Source organism: Homarus americanus, unplaced genomic scaffold, assembly GCF_018991925.1.
Source record: "Homarus americanus isolate GMGI-L3 unplaced genomic scaffold, GMGI_Hamer_2.0 scaffold32929, whole genome shotgun sequence".
Classification (NCBI taxonomy): Eukaryota; Metazoa; Arthropoda; class Malacostraca; order Decapoda; family Nephropidae; genus Homarus; species Homarus americanus.
Genome location: NW_024737097.1, coordinates 11,470,423 through 11,488,658, shown reverse-complemented (window position 1 = coordinate 11,488,658; position 18,236 = coordinate 11,470,423). Strand labels below are relative to the sequence as shown.

General features: G+C 42.9%; 1 protein-coding gene across 1 annotated transcript in view; it reads left to right on the top strand.

Moving 5' to 3' along the window:
* Window positions 1-12,669: 12,669 nt before the first annotated feature.
* The window catches only part of LOC121873204, a 42,203-nt gene continuing 36,636 nt past the window's right edge, over window positions 12,670-18,236 (top strand). The window contains exon 1 of the mRNA XM_042376558.1: window positions 12,670-15,787. Within this exon, the coding sequence (XP_042232492.1) occupies window positions 12,883-15,787 (2,905 nt within the window). The 5' untranslated portion in view covers window positions 12,670-12,882. The remainder of the gene's footprint in view (window positions 15,788-18,236) is intronic.

Here is an 18,236-nt window from a genome sequence, read left to right as displayed (position 1 = left end):
GTGCAATAGCCGTGTTTGTGCCCCGGTTATTTCTGAATCCATGTTGTCTGCGGTTATATTTGTTTTCCTGTTCTAGATAGTTTCTGAGTCTGTTGTTGACTATTTTTTCTAGCATTTTGCCTGGTGTTTCTAATAGGGATATAGGTCTGTAATTTTCCGGCCTTGTTGGGTTTTTTCCGGGTTTGGGTACGAGTCTGATTTTGGCCGTTTTGAATCTCGTGGGGAAGAGTTCTGCTGCTAGTGAGGCGTTAAAGATCTGTGTAAGTTGTTTTATCAGTGTTGTCGGTATGTTTTGAAGGACGGTTTTGTTTATCTGACATAGTCCAGGTGCTTTATTTTTAAAACTGGTTATTATGTTTGTTACGTCTTTTGTGGTGATTGGCGAGGTTAATGTGTCTGCACTGTTTAGTATGTTGAGGTCTATTGTTCTTGGTGGTTGCCATTTCTCTGTGGTTAGTGTAATGTGTGTTGTTACCATCTGTTCTGTTACTCTACAGTAGTTTCTGTTTTCTTCTTCTGTGATTTTATATATGTTACTCCAGAAATTTCTGAAAATCAATTCTTTGTCTACAGATTCTGTAGCTTTTACCCCGTTGTCATCTGTAAGATGGCTGTTATCTATGGAGTTAGTGCCCTGACCTTCTTGACTTGTCTTGACGCCTGGAGAAAAGGTAGAGAGCTATTGCTTGTAATGCTGAGTGGGAGGGCCGGGATTAGGATTGGAAGTACTTTGGTGGCAATTTGGGGGAGGGAGGGGGGGATTGGTTTAGGATCAAGGAAAAAGAGGGAGGAAATTTGAAGGAAAGTAAGTGATTGACAGTATCCGAATCAACCAGATATGCTGAGGTTATAATAATTATATTTGAACTTACATCTTGCGTGATTAGGTTCTAGCTCTCAAGCCTTTTTCATTTAGTTAAAAATATGTTTATTTTTGCTCCAAGGGGTGACGACCTCTAGCTAGGTTCTTGTGGAGCTGGCTGAGCAGCGTATCTTTTGTTTTAATAAGAGTGGAAGGAAGGGGCAAGAAGACAATTGTTGGAGAGGCCAAGGATAGTGTCCTTTGCTCATTCTCATCTTTTTAATGAAACATTTTTCTGTTTTAGAGAATTGAAGCGCTTTGTTTATAGTAGGGGAGTTTAATTTCTAAGAAGAGGTGAAGGATCCAACTTGCTACTTTGTTCACAAGGAGGTGGTCCTATTTTTTTGGTTTAATTGAAAGATTGAAGCTTGACTTGAAGGTACAGTATTTATTGGCTATACAGTTCTTTTTGTTTTTGTGTTAAATTTGATAATTTTTAAATGTATTTTGGTATTGGTGGAGGATTGTTGACTCTTATTCTGCTTAATCTGAACCAAGCGTGTTCTTCTCTTGCTCTTCTTACTGGTTCGTTGTCGAGCCAGTTTGCTACAGTTTCTGAGTCTAACTCTCGTACTTGTTCCCATGTTCTTTTGGCTTGGATGTAGATGTCTATGTTTACTGCGTTGATGTTGGCTCTTCTATGGAGTTCTTCGTTTGTTACTCTTTCTTCGTAACTGATGTTATATATGACTCTTAGGCTTTTATTTTGTGACCTTCACGGCGAGGCATGGGGTATTTATATCATTCTGCCGGATCAAGAATCGAAATGCAAAGATGAGAAATGCTGCTAATGGCTAAGATAAGGGCGGGAACTGACCAATCACCTTGCAGTTTGAACGAGAGGACTGATTTGTGGAACTCGTCGCTGGTTGGATGATAAGTGGGCGGCAAGTGACCAATCGGCAGTTGTAGGGGAGAGTATCCACTACACTACTCTCCCTCCCCTCCAAGCGCTGCAGGAAACTTGTTGTCGGCAGGGTTGTATCCCACATGTGAGAAATAACCGGCGGGGTTGTGAACCACTCGGCCGCTAAGGGTGACGACTCCGTCTAGTGACACGAAATCTGTGGGAAAAGCAGAGGGAGAAGGAGGGTTGTGGATAAGAGAAGATTGAACAGGCGAGGGATGTGGTGCTTCTCTCGTGGCAGGTGCAAAGTCCTCGGGGGCGCCGGGTGGGGTGTCTGGGTCCATAGGGCCGGATGCAGGATCCTCATCAGGAGCAGGGTCAGGAGCAGTAAGTACCTGAGGGAGAAAAGAGGGTGCTGCAGGCGACAATGGTGACCAGACAGGTGTCCCACACTTGGGTAGTCTCCTTTGTAGTATATTGCATTAACTATCTCAATTAAATAGTTAATTCCATTCCAACCCATTTGTTTTAGTAATTCTGTAGGAAGCCCAGCAACCCAGCAAACGTTATAATATTTTCATTTAACTCTTTTATTTAATTTTCTTTTATTACCTCCACTCTCTCCTTATCATTGTATGGTTCTTCCACATACTATGTCCTCCCTGCCCCTTTACTTACCTCCTTTTACTGATTCAGCCTCATATTACCTTTACTTATTCATTGTCCTATTCTGTTTATGGCTTCTTTTATGGTTAATTTCTCTTATCTCGCTGCTCATTTCCTTGTGGTCATGTCTCCTGCTATAAGTTTACCTCCTTGTATTTATTTTGTGAAAAAAATTGGGTGACATTTCTACATCCATTTTTCATTTTCTTGTTTAGTTCCTATAAGCCTCGTTTCCTCTGACCAACTTTCTGCTCGTATCCATTTTCACTTGTGACTCACTCTGTTTCAACCTAATTTTCTTTCGCTGTTCTATCTCTTTCTCAAGTCCCTATCCTTATGACACCAAATGTCTGTTTTGGGTCTTAATTTAAAATTCTATCCCGACCTCCGGTTTCAGCTTTCTTAAGTCCTATTTCACTTTATCCCACCTTCTTATTTATTGACTTTTGCCTGCACTAGTTAAGTTACCGAGTTATTATTTTTTTAATATATGGGCTATTTCATTTCAGACAATAATTATGATTCATCATCCTTGGGTAATGTCGAAATGTGAAGATTTTTGGATAATGATAAAGCCAGGGATTTGCATTGATATTCTTGTTTTCTTTGCAAAAGGTTGGACCTTTTGGCGATGTCGATCTAACAAGTTGTTCTTAAGTACGACTTAAAATTCAGTGCGGTAGGCAGCCCGAGGCCTTATCTGAGGAGAGCATAAATAAATAGAAAAAAAATAGGAAGTAAGCAATGAGGGATTGAAGGGATGGGGGATCGCTCCTGCGACTCGAGATAGATACTGCCATTGAAATAAATCTAGCAAGCACTATAAATTATATATGAGAAAAACCTGTGCGTGCAAAGTTTGAGCGACCAGACTGACTCGGGAAACACCAAAGTAGACCAGCTATACCGTGCAGGTCCTCCACCACGCCCAGACCTGATCCAATTATCACACACCCGAAGTAGTATTGGAACTGGAAGACTCATCGTGTGACCGAGAAATGCTGAGTGGCAAGTTTTCTCTCTTAAATCAATTCTTCGAGAGTTTACTGAAATGCTCAAACAAATCATATATGACTCAGAATAAATATATATGGTCATATAAACGGAAATGGATTCAATCACTGATCATGCGTCACATCCAACTACAATTATGAAATTATTTATATAACAGTAAAAAAATGACTTTCTGGCTCAAGTTAGGTAATTTCTGAGCAAACGGCCAAAAGAAGATCAAAATACCATCTTTGGATTATTGAGTTTTTATTTGCATAGATACTTCGATGACTGAGAGGGGGGAGGACGTGAGAGGATCGAACCAAGTTAACAGAGAAGTCCCACGCCCAACACTCCTCCTTTATGTTCATATCTCGTCTTGTGATCATATTTTTTTCTCGTATTGCTAGTGTTTACGGTGGCAGGATTCAGCGTTCATAACATATTTCTACTGAAAACATGCTCTTGCCAAGAGCACTGCAAGTGGGCAACATTCTCCTCTCACCCTATCCCCGCCTCCACGGTCCTGCTGGCTCGCCCCTGTCTTCGCAGTATTCAAGTGAACAAAGAAATTTTCCTTTTTTTCCAGCTTTTAAGGGCAGTAACCTTGTGCTTTGTTCTCTGGCACAAAGGCGGGAGCAGGCGGGTGGCGACGGGCCCACCAGCACACACAAAGTGGCAACCACCAAAATAACAAAAAGAAAATTACACGCTTGGCCAACGTCACATCAGGAACGAAGCCCAGGTTGAATAATCATTTAATTAATTTTTAAAGCTCATCGAAGATGTAAACGAACATCTCGGTGCACTAATTTGTACATTTACTAAGACTAGTTTCAGCTTGGTGTCGTGGTTATAGTGTTACATGCCTATATTTTAGCAAGTGTATCACTCGCTATTAAAAAAAAAATGTCAATATAACAATATTTTATTTAAGGTACACCAAGTACTCAAGGTGAGAGTGTGAAGACTCTCCAAACACAAGAATAACGACACCATCTTTTGACACAGCTTTTCAGTTGGACTGTTGGGAAAAATCAGTCAGGGTTTGAATTTTGAAAAGGACTTAAGGATATTTACCGTGCTCACCACTGTGGGACACCGTTATGTTTTCAGTTCTGTCTGTGTACCCAAAATAACTCGAGAACCAGTTGGCAGATCTACACCGAAAAAGTCTATATGATAAACTTTTGGTACTTTTGGTATGGCAATGGGTAATCCACTCTCACCTGTATTAAGCAACCTATATATGGAATTCTTTGAGAAGAAACTATTAAGTAATATTGTACCACCCTCAGCAGTCTGGTTTAGATATGTTGATGATGTATTATGTCTCTGGCCATGTAATGAGGACCTAAAAGCTTTCCTGCCACAACTTAACAACTTAGCCCCCTCGATCAAATTCACTGTGGAATTAGAGCAAGACTGTAAATTGCCATTCCTAGACTGTCTGATACACAGAATAGGTAACACTTTTAAGTTCAGTATTTATAGAAAACCAACTAATGTGTGTTCATACATTCATTATTATTCTGCCCACCATAATAAAGTCAAACAGTCAGTATTTTCAACAATGTTTTTACGTGCCTTGAGAATTTGCAGTCCGGAATTCATCGATGAGGAATACAAATATATATATAATATTGGCTCAAACCTTAAATACCCTAGATCTTTCATAGACAAATGCTTAAACATTACTAAGAAAACTTTTTATAGAACTGACCCCAAGCCCACCCATGACCATAAGAATATCTTAATATTACCATTTCACAAAAATTTCTCACACATTCCTGCACAGCTAAAAACCTGGAACGTCAATGTGGCATTTAAAAACTCATGCACTGTTAAACAAATGTTAATCAAGAACTCCCCCAACAACACAATTGGTTGCATTTATAAAGTTCCTTGCAAGGAATGTAATATGTTTTACTTAGGCCAGACAGGTAAAGATCTTGCAACTAGAATTAAACAACACAAATACAGTGTTAGGACAGGCCAGGAATCCAATGCTCTGTTTGTTCATTTGAGGGATAACAAGCATTGCATTGACTGGGATAATGCCTCCTCAATATTACCATGTAATTCAATTGATAGTAGGAACATCATAGAATCTAGTCTTATTAAACATACCGAAGCATTCAACATGAATTTGAGTAACGGCATGTACAAACTGGACAATTTTGTAATTAAGAAGATTTGTGATCAGGTGAGAAGGCCGGGTCACTTGACCATCTGACCTGACCACCAACCGTTGTGTACTATTTAAAGATTAGTATGGTCATTACCTAATACCTGACCATTGTGGACCTGGTCTCACCCTCCTCTGTATATATACACCTTGATTTGTATTACTCTCTCTAGTCTGTACTCACCCCTGAAGATGTGAATTACACGAAAGCGCTTGGGAACTTCGTGTTTTCTTCTTTCCTTGTGGTTATCAGCATATACCTAGATCACGCGCACCTACAGTGATTTACTTGCATATATATATGGATAAGATAAATCTTGAATAAAGACGAAAGCTAAGGTACTCCGTTGTTTCCATTTTCCCGTGTGATTTTATCAAGATATATATATATATATATATATATATATATATATATATATATATATATATATATATATATATATATATATATATATATATATATATATATATATATATATATATATATATATATATATATATATATCACTTAGCGTAGTTTAATAACACGTAGTAACACTAAGGTTGTGACAGAGATAAACATCTTGACGCTTACATCTTCTTTGTTTGATAACGTTTCGGTTATTGCCTTAATTATCATTCATAATCAAAACGATCTATAGAGGAAGAATTAAAAATGTACAGAAAACAAAACAAGTGTGCACTAAGCATTCAGTCGGTAAACAATTAAAACAAACAATAAATTCATAACGTTGTCTTAAACAAGCACAAGCGCAGTGGGCCCCAGAGGGACGGCGCATCGACCCACTGGCATGTGGACACGTCCTGGCGGGTACCAACTATTGCCTCGCTGCCTTGCGGGTTAAACTTGGTAAATATAAGGCTAAGGGAGCATACCCCGAACGAAACATCTGCGGTGGAGCCCCGCAACAGGTAGACATGCTTACAGAGCTCCAACAAGACCCCAACGGCGGTATAGGCTAAAGAGGTGACCACCATGGGAACCCAACGACTACACCGTCGGACGAAGGCAATGCATGATGGACAGATTACTAAGGAGAAACCCAAGAGACTGGGCTATCGGCAGTCCATTGGAACTCTCCCTCTCCCCAGTCGTTGCAATACTTGCACCACTGGATCAGGGAAAAGGTGAGCCAAGATTTGTGGTTGCAGCCTGCGCTCCTGCCTCACCACATAAATCAACTCACGCGCAGCCATCATCCAACACATCATACAGTACCTCTCATCATCATCAAAACCTCTATACCCCCCATGAACCGGTTGGTTAATTCCAAGTTAACCAGGTTGGTATACATATATTATATTGGGCTTTAGTAACGAAACCCAATTGAAGTTTCTTCTTCTATTAAAAAGTATTGTTTGTATAATTCCTGAGTGTAGATCAACCGTAAGTTCCACTATTTATGAGTGTGGTGAGAAAGGGACGGCGTCTATGTAAATAGACGTGAATCAACGTCCATTCTATATTAGTTTGTGAGTGAGACTGACTAAAGGCGTCGCATGGAGCGCGCTTACATATTTGCTGACTATGGTCAAATGGGCTCCTCCCTCTTGGGGAAGCTACCGTTCACGTGATCAGTTCATGTCCTCCTCATAGTTAGTGGAAACTTACAGGGGATGAATTTGAATATAAATCAAATGCAAATAACCCATTTATATAATACTTCTGTTGTTGAGACAGGGGCCATTACACCCAAAGTCCTATGGCGACGGATGAGTGGCGACGGGGACAGGCAGAGATGACTGCGGGGAGTCTCTAGTCACAACCCTGCACATGGGCGGCACAGATAAAATGGGCGTTTATGCACTGGGATCTAGGCAGCATTGCAATCGGGTGCTGTCTGTGCAACTGAGCAACCCTTTCGAGGAGGGGGCTAGAAAACGTGCCCTAAACATAGCCTGCCTAAATAGCCAACCTGACGGGGCAACTGTACCCAGTAAGGTCATCCTTATGGGGTCGAAAACCCAATCAAAATCACAGATCCAAACAAAAACAAACTATACAACCTCCTTTGGTTGCTGCATGGAATGTCAGGACCTTCTGAATACTTGTACTGGCACAAATGAGCGTTACGAAAGAACTGCCCATTTGGCAAAATAGCTGGCTAGGTATAACATCGACATAGCAGCCATTTGTGAGTCCCTGTTCCCAGACGAGGATCAAATCACAGAACGGGGGTTTGGCTATAACTTCTTCTGGAAGGGTAAGCCTGCTGCGCAGAGAAATCGCATTTATGGAGTTGGCTTTGCCATCCGCCAATGCATCCTAGACAGGCTAACTGAAATGCCTATTGGGATCAACGAACACCTCATGACGTTCCGATTCCCACTGAATCACTCACAACATGCCTTTTTCATCAGTGCATACACCCCAACACTGGATACAGAGGATGCCATCAAGGAGGCCCTTTACGCCGACCTTGATAAAGTGCTAACCTCTATTCCCAGAGAAGATAAGGTTGTGCTCCTTGGTGACTTCAATGCCAAAGTTGGTAGAGATACTGACATTTGGCAGGGGTCCATAGGGAGAAATAGACTAAGTAAGTGTAATCCCAACGGCCTACACCTCCTCAGCAAATGTGCTGCACACAACCTCACTTTCACCAATACCATGTTTAGGCAGGCCGAAAAGTGCAAGAGTTCCTGGCAACACCCACGATGCAAACACTGGCATCTTATTGACTACATCATTGTCAGAGAAAGAGATCGCCGAGATGTCCTCATCACCAGTGCCATGCGTGGCTCAGACCACTGTGACACTGATCATCGGCTCGTCAGAGCCAAGCTCTCACTTCACGTCGCCCCAAAATGGCGAAGGCAGCAAGCCTCTAGAAGAGGTTTTAACACTAAAAGTCTGGAGGATCCAGCGGTACCACATTATTTAGAGAGCAGCTCGAACGTGGGCTGATAAACAACCCGACAACGAACAACCCAAATCACAGTGCCGAATGGGGGTATTCTCAACACTGTCATGACAAAAGCCTGCAGAGAGACCTTCGGCCAGATCGAACGAACACACCACTGGTTCGATGAAAATGACCTGGCAATCAATGTACTCTTCAGTGATAAACGTGTTGCTTGAACTGATTGCCAGACCAACCCTCAGTCTCTGACCAAACCTGATACCTTCCGCGACAAGAAACCTGCGGCCTAACAGAAACTTCGCAATTTACAGAACGACTGGTTTAAAAATAGAGCATGTGAAACACAAAAATTTGCAGATCAGCACAAGATACGCGAATTTTTCAATTCCACCAAAACATTTTGTGGGCCTATCATTCGTGGCACAGCGCCCCCGCTCATCCGACGGTAACTCCATAATTTAAGGCAATGAAGGCCTCCTTCAGCACAAGAAAGAGAACTATCATTCAATGCTCAATACAAAACACTGATGTGGATGTCCTGACTATCCAGCAGGTCCCTCAGCATCCAGAGATGACCCACCTCAGCTATGCTCCATCCCTGGATGAGGTAGCTACTGCCATCAATTGGATGAAAAACAACAAAGCCTCAGGGCCTGATGAAATCCCAGCCGAGATGTATAAAGCAGGAGGACCTCTGCTTACCAGCCGTCTCCACTCTCTCCTGGAGAATATATGGGAAAAGGAGGAAATTCCACAAGCTCTTAAAGACGCCTCCATCATCAATATTTATAAGAACAAGGGAGACCGATCAGACTGTGGCAACTACCGCGGGATCTCGCTGCTGTCCGTAGCTGGCAAGATTATCGCCCGAGTCCTCCTAAACAGACTTCTTCCTGAGGCAGAAAACTTTCTACCAGAATCTCAATGTGGCTTTAGACCATCACGTGGTACCACTGACATGATCTTTGCCACCCGCCAGATACAGGAAAAGTGCAGAGAACAGTGCCGTGACCTGTACATGACATTCATCGACCTAACCAAATCTTTCGACTCGGTCAACAGAGGAGCCCTCTGGTGGACCCTCAGCCGTTTTGGCCGCCCCCCCCCCAAATTCATTTACCATGGTGAGGCAACTCCACGATGGCATGAACTGCAGTGTTCTGCACAATGGCACCCAGTCTGAGTTCTTCCCCATCCAAACGGGGGTTAAACAAGGGTGTGTTTTGGCACCAACTCTCTTTTCCATTTTCTTGCCTGCCTTCCTCACTCGTGCCAGTGCCAATTTAGCTGGTGGGGTGGACATCGAGTACCGGATGAAGGGTCTTTTCAACATAAGACCACTCCAGACAAGAACAAAGGTGTCAGCAGCTTCCATTACTGAACTTCAGCTTGCAGACGACCTCAATCTATGCAGATGCGTATGTGCATTTCGGCTTTGAGGTGAATTTACATAAGACTCAGATTCTCTTTCAACCTGCCCCTGGTTCAGACACATCTCCACCATCCATTCATCATAACGATACTACCCTCTCTAATGTTACCCACTTTCGGTATCTCGGCTCCCACCAGTTTAACTTCGCGGACATCGATGAAGAGATTCAGCATCGGATCAGATGTGCATTTCAAGCTATTGGCAAACTCCGAAGCCATGTCTTCAGCTGTGGGGAGCTGAAATTATCTGCAAAGTTACACGTATATCGAGCAGTGGTCCTCCCTACCCTGCTATATAGCAGTGAGGCATAGGTCACATACAGGAGGTACCTCATGGTACTTGAAAACTTTTACCAACGTAGTCTACGTTCCATCCTCCGAGTTCGCTGGGAAGACAAGAGAACAAATGTACTGGGTCACGTCCACTTGAGATGGTGATTTCAGTCATCTGCTCTCGAGTAAAAAAAAAATTGTATGTCTATCTGGGATGACATTTAAATATATCACTTGACATATAACGTTGCTCACGAGAATATATTCGGTATATAGTCTGTTGCCTTGGAGAATGACACTTAGAAAATTTCACTGTTACTTGGGTTACAGTGACGTCGGTTCTTGCACAGTTAGTTACACTGCTTCACTGGTTCAGTTAATGGTTCTATCTGTTCGCTGCCACCTTTATATATAAGTTTTGAGTAGAGCTCCCTTTTAACTTGGCTTATATATAAATAAGTTAAGGGGTTAAGTTACAAACCCAAAATGGTCTTTTCTCCATTTATTGATAAACTAAAAAGGTAACAGGCTATGAGTAAAAGCACCGTAATTAACACTGTAAGCTGTGAGTGTTAGTTAAGGACAGGGCTCAGCTTGACTGAGTTAAGTCACCCGTCTGATTCTTGTGAGGCTCAAGTGAAGACTGGCTGGTGTCCTGAGGGGAGGCTGGGCTGACCCTACATTTTCAAGGTCGGCCTACTGATAGAGGAATTTCCCCTCACGTGAACAGCACATGGCAACTCACAGCTTATGGAGAATTACCGTGGGGTGATTGTATTATATAAACTAAATGTATAAACCCAAATTTATATAATTGTTATTGCCATGAGACAAGGGCTAATTCAAATTAACATCATCGAGTTTTATCATGAATATTTTCCCTCATATTGTGTAAGATGTACTTAACCCTCTCCTCTGTAACCCTCCATATCTCGCGTCCCCTCACCTAGTTCATCCCAGCCTCAGCCCTTTCCTTACATATCTACCCGCAACATGGCCCTCGCCTCAACCCCTTGCATATCCGATACATTAACCTGAGCTCTCCTCCATCTATCACGTTCCAACCTCCTCCCTACCCTCACGCCGTTATATGTTCAACCCAGGCCTCTTCCCTCCCCTCCCGTCCCTTCTTTCACCTATCGGACAAACACCACCTCCCACCAACACACACACTTCATGAAACGAAATAACATGGGAAAAGAAAAAACAGAAATAATGGTTGCATACATAATTTACGGATGACATACTGTGTATATATATATAATTTTGTACGTGTAATTAATTTTGGTCAAGGATGGACGCAGGCTGTGAGCTGCCGCTCTATACTAGTATGTGTCTTCGTGTGTGTCCCCGCTTGTTTTGCCAAAACAAACCAGGGCAATACCAGCTAATATAAAGATAAAAAATAATGGAAAGTAATTAAATTCTCCAGTGAAAAAAGCCTTATGTTCCAAGAAAAATATAGAGGCTTCAGAATTACGAGTGACAGAAACAGGACGTCACTGACAGGCCTCTGATCAATGAGATTTGTCCGTTCCTGATGGGTAAGTATTTTCAGGGAAACTGGGGCCCCAGAAATTGTGTTGACGCCAATATGTAATTGACAGTTGCCGTTGGCACCCTGGAGGCCACTCTGGGCACACAAACACATGGCGGTATGGGAAGTGTCTTGTTATGTTGTGGGGGAGGAGGTTGAGCCGGGATATATATATATATATATATATATATATATATATATATATATATATATATATATATATATATATATATATATATATATATATATATATATATATATATATATATATATATATATCGGCATAGTGGTGGTTACATGGCGTACGATTCTGTAATCGGCTATTTAACCCAATGTTAAACAATTTTATTAATGTTGTATTTCTTCTAAGAGATATGGTAAGAAAATGAGAGACAAAGATACTTTAGAAAGAGATGCGGAAAAAATATAGGAAACATAACAGTGAAAACACTTAAAGAGGGCCTAGGTTAATAGGAGAAGTAGGTGAAGGAAGACAAAGTCCTCCCCAGCGTGTGACTCACACTATCAGGAACAACAGTTAAGCGTCTTCTAAAAACTACTTGTGGCTCCGAGTATCTCCCGTTCCCTCTCCACGCTCGCCGAGTTGTCATTATTTACAAGTTAAGGTGTGCATGCGTGGTAGTGCCTCTCCTTGGTGTTAGTTCTGGAAACGAACAACAAGGTATAACTTGTGTGTCTGTGAATCACCCAACTGTCTAGGAGGTTCATCAAGATGTAAACCCTTGTTCCTAACACACACGTATCAACACACTTGGCAACTATGCATGTTTGGTATCTCTGGTCTTTGTTGTATTGCGATTGAAGTTATATCATTGTATCATAAAGTAACATTTAAATATCTTGTAAGAACTTAGGTTTAGTATATCTTTAAGTCATAATTTACCTTGTCGTTAATTAATTTAATCAACACACGTAGTCACCTTGTTATATTATGACTTCACTGAACTGCGTCGGGGAGGCAGACTGGCACCTCGCTTATTACTTAAACAGCTGTTGTAGTGGCACTGACTCGCCTGCCAGTGTCGCAGTGCCGTCATTCTCGCTCTCTCTGTTACAGTGACCTATGTGCTTCTAGTTAACTGGCATCTTATTAGTGACATCTTCATCCAATTTAAGGACTCATTAGAAAGTTGTGAAGACAAGTGGTGGTGACGGTGTGAGTTTAGGGAGGGCAGCCTCGCTTGGTTGTGGGAGACAAAGATGCGTGTGTTGATGACAGTGTTGACCGTGGTGGGGAGCGTGGCCGGCACAGCTCAGCTGTGGGCCGTACAGTTGGCCAGTGAGGATGGGGAAGTAGCAAACCAGGTGGCTAGAGACTTGGGAATAGTGGTGGTTGGGAAAGTGTTCAATAATGTTTTCCTCATGCGCGGATCAAATGAGGAGAAAGGTGACTACGAGAGTGTGAAGGAGAGGGAACTAAAGAAGGAGTTAGATCATCACCTTATTGTTTGGTCCGAGCAACAAATCGGACGTCGACGAACCTCGGGCAGCGAGAGAACAAACACCGTGATACCTGGTGAAGGATATGTGAGCAGTGTGAGGCAAGTGGCAGGTGTAGCAGGAGTGAGGAAAAACCAACGACAGGTAAGGAACATTGGAGGTTTGAACCGGAAAATCCCTGCATTATCATGGGAATTCTCCAAGACCGACCCACTCAGGTGGCGGCAATGGTACCTGGGTCCAGGACCTGGGATGCAACTAAACGTGACGGGGCTGTGGGAGGCTGGTGTGCGGGGAGGTGGGATCAGCGTGGCCATCCTAGACGACGGTGTGGAGTTGACTCACCTCGATTTGGCTTTAAATTATGACCCCGCAGCATCGTGGGACCTGCTGGATTCTGACCCTGATCCATCACCCGTGCCTTGGTCACGCCACGGTACGCAGCTGGCTGGGATTATTGCTGCAACGCACTCCAATGGCATGTGCGGCATGGGCGTGGCGCCTTGGTCTGGGGTTGGTGCTGTGAGGATGTTAGGTTACGTAGTATGGGACGCTACGGAAGCTGCGGCACTAGCTTACGAACGTAACCACGTGGATGTGTATGTAGCGGCGTGGGGGCCCGTGGACACAGGGGCTGTATTAGAGGGTCCGGGGGTACTAGCTGCCAGAGCCATGAGAGAGAGCATTGCACTAGGTCGCAGGGGGCGGGGATCCATATACATATGGGCTTCCGGAAATGGCGGATTTGTTGGTGATGACTGCAATGCTGACGGTTATGCCAACTCTATCTATACACTAACTGTAAGTGGCAGCACACGTGGGGGTCACCCCCCTAGCTATGCAGAGACTTGCGCAGCCACTTTTGTTTCCACTTACAGCGGCGACGCCGACGAGTACGACTCCGAGGAAGAAGTTAACGGGGTGGTAACTACTGATACCGGTGGTGTTTGCACAGAATCATTTCGCGGGTCGTCTGTGTCGGCAGCAATGGTCGCTGGGGCGTGCGCGTTGGCCCTGGATGTTAACTCCAAGCTTGGGTGGCGTGATATGCAACACCTGATGGTGCGAGCAGCTACACCCCACAACCCCATTCCGACGCAGTGGAATACGAATGGCATCGGGCTACGCTATTCGCACTACTTCGGATTTGGTTCTCTCAACGCTGGGAAGATGGTTGATCTAGCGCGGAAGTGGAAACCTGTTCCTCCAGCTTTCCGGTGTTATGTGCAAGCACCATACCAAAACATTACATTGGTTCCTGACGAGCCCCTAGTTCTCTCTCTCAGTGTTTCCGGCTGCCAGATAGTACAAGCCGAGCATATCCAAGTTAATGCGTCAATCAGTGCCCAAAGCCGCGGGCAGATAGAGGTGTTGCTGGAGTCTCCCTCAGGCACGGTATCTTCTCTTTTACCTAAGCGTCCCCTAGATCTTTCCCCTTATGGCATCTACAACCACCCTCTAATGTCAGTTCACATGTGGGGGGAGGACCCACGGGGTACCTGGAAACTTCGCATCACTTACCACAACTCCAGTATAATTGGCCCATCCGGCAGCAAAACATTCGTCGATGTTCCTAACATGCTGCACAACTGGACGCTAATCATCCACGGCACAGAAATTACCCTGGACCGCGCTACGCCCTATCACTACTACTACACTTCCGAACAACTCACCCGTATAATCCGCCGCCAGAAAAGGACAGGAATTATGACTATTGGTACAAATAAAACTGATAATCCGAGACAACATCAAGAGGATCGTGTAAGAGTCGAAGTTCAGCACTGGTGCTCTCCCATTACCACTAGAGACAAGATACACTCTTACCTTTTCTGCCGTGTACGTGCTCCTGTCCCAGGTATTGTTAGCGGTATCACCTGGTACAGTGGAGACAGAGAAATCGTCCAAGATGTGGTTCGGCGCCTAAGTGGGAAGGGTTTTCTAGCTGCCAAATACCCGTCAATCCTGCTCATAAGGGAGACCAAGACTATTGACGGCAACTTTACTTGCAGAGTGATGTATGATAATGAGGTATTTATACAGAATTTAGAGGTCAGAGGTAATTATTCAACAGTCCCTGAGGTCACTGAAAAGACTCAAGTATCTGTGGAAGGCGGGAACGTGGAGCTGGCCTGCGACAGTCTCTCCCCAATCTTAAGAGGGACATGGACTCGAAACGGGGAACGGGTCAAACCCACTGAACGAGTAACAATTAACGAAGAAAGGCTGACCATCACTGGGGTTGAAAACCAAGACTTGGGTGTATATAAATGCCACGTAAAGTCCCCAAGATTCAACTACTCCCACAATGTCTCTGTCACTCTCTTGCTGGCTCAAGGACGGTCAACACTCATTACCCACTATGCCATCACTTCCCAACCTCCACTGCCGCCCTCTCTAGCATCTACAACTTCTTTGTGCACGTCACAGGAAAATGCAACAGATACTTCCCCAAATCCATTGACATCAGAATTATTTGGAGCAGGGCCAAGAGGCTGTCCTCGACCATTCAAGACATTGGTGGAAGGCCATTGTCTGTTGGTAGCACCCGGGGAGGCCAGGTCGTGGAACCGGGCGAGGGCTCAGTGCCAGCGAAGGGGAGGTGACCTACTGGTATTGCAAGACGCTGCCCTCATGCTGGCAATTATGCAACTCTTCCACTCTCAAGGTTAAGCCAGAGCGTTTAAGGGTGAGCCTTGAGGATGAATTTTATGAAAGGGTGTAAGGGAGTGTTCTGAATGGTTATTAAGAGCAATTGTTTGAGGCGAATAGTTCTATTAATGCTTAAGTATAGGGAAAAAATATATAAATGGATGAAAGTGTGGAAAGGTGTGTTACGTGAGTGATTATTGAGTATGTTGACAAATGGAGGGAAGTCCATAATTGATGATGTTACGGCTATTCATTAACTAACAAAATGTTCATTTCATTTCAGCTATATAATCCACAATGTTAAAGGTGAAACACTTGTATTGTTTTATATAACAAATAGTATTAAAAGTGTTAGCTTGACTGAAGAAAACGGACTTAGACACTCGGTAGTGGTCGTTGTGTTACGCTGATGTGTGATACGAGTCGTAAAATTAGTTGTAAATGAAATGTTGCCTTTCAAAGAAATTGAATATAAAGCATTCATGATTTACTGAAGCCCTTTCGTCACATGTTTTTCTTATGGGGTAATTTTTTTCGCATTGTTACTTTCCTCTCTTTGGAACTTTCTTCACTTTATTCACTACTTCGTAACCTTTCCCATTTCAGCGATTGATTAATTTTTTTTGTACCTATTCCTGATTTTAGTAACTGTGTTCATTGTGTACCCGATTTTGGTCAATTTCTCACATCTTTTCAGAATTTCCTTACGTTACCGCCAACATCTGATCACTCTAGACTATGATCACACACTCACTTCAGATTCGGCCATCACTGAAAATATCCCATCCCCTCGATCTAGTCTGAGCTTCACAGCTTCTAAATTTCTTCATATCGCTGCATCTACAACCCGCCACACTTTCTCTCTACCACTCCCCGAATCCTTCCATTCCGTCACTCTGCAGCTTCTAAACTTCGGTAAGATTTTTGTTTAGTAAACTTTAGCCTTGAATACATCATGAGGATTACAGGAGGAGAGGCATGGAAGGTAAAGCGGGAAGGAGGTAAACAAGAGAGAAAAAATCGAAATTTTTTTTACTTTATAATTTCAGCTTGTAAGTTTTGAGATCTTACATATTATTTTCTCTCAATTTTTATTTCATTAATTATTTTGAAAAAATGCATGTGAAGTTAGTGTGTTGAAGATGTTAATTTGTGACATTTACTGTCAGTGTATTAACTTAAACGCTTTTATCTAATGCCACCAAATTTCTAAAGAGGTTTACTTATGGTTATCATATAGAACGAGTTAAATTGATCCATGTTGAATAAGGGTCACAGCCACATGATCGTATGTCACTCGATCCTCCATGTCTCAAGAGCCTAAGGCTATGTCCCATGTGCAAGCATCCTACGGCATCGAGCGACCAGGGCGTAGACGCGTTACCTACTCCATAGCGATCTGTGTCCCACCTGCCGGCGTCTTGCCAGCGTAAACTTGCTGTCTATGCAACGCAGACGTTTGCTGGTACTTTTAGGAATGATGCTTTTCAACGTGACACCTGCAGAGGTACCCAGGAAAAAACATCACATATATCAGAGGAGGATAGAAGTAGGCGAATTTCACCACCTCGACAAGAAACTTCGCCAAGATCCAAAGAGATTTCACGAGTACACCAGAATGTATTCTGATTGGGGACGAGGCCTACCCACTCTCGATGCCGCAGGACACTCGCACATGGGACATAGCCTTATGGAGGGTTTCACCAATTACCATCCTTGTAGTTTATTTATTTCATTTATTCGTTCTTGTTATTTTGCATATACATTCCTTTTCTACCGAATGCTGAATCGTACTCATCAGTTTAATCTACAGTTTCTGGGCTCCCACGGTCATATAGTTAACTAACTTTTACTGTTATAAACCCTCCAGTCTCCCTACGCTTTGTCTTCCTTCGTAATTCAGTGTGAAAAATTTTCTAATTCCAAATTTCTTAATACCAGAGTCTATTATAAAGCGTCCATAATTTGTTGCGCACTTAAGCTTTTTCCAAGTGTAAACAAACTTTCATTTGAGTTTTCCTCTTCAGTTTCAATCCCAGACTTACATTTATGAGGCAATTTGATTCTTCTCGTTCCGTTCTAGATAATCCTCAAAACTTTTGTCTGGGTTTCGGGTTCTAATCTTTTAAAGTTTCCAAAAGCGAGTTTATAATTAAATTCAGTTTTAGTTTATTTTCCCATTTAGTTTTCTAGGATTTACCTTTTCCTTACTGTTTCTGCTCTCATCTTGTACTAAAGAAGCCTTATTAATTCTTTGTTTATAAATCAGTTTCAGACTTCAATTTAAAGTTCCTACATACCTATTGTTCTGTTTCCTTAATACATTATTCCCTTGCTTTCTTCAAAAGAAATACATTTACTTACAATTTCAAGTATTTACCTGCCCGTCCAAGGGCGTCGTCACGGAGGTTGCAGGAGAGGGGGGTGAGAGGTGAAGGGACTTACACCACTTCTTAATGGTACAC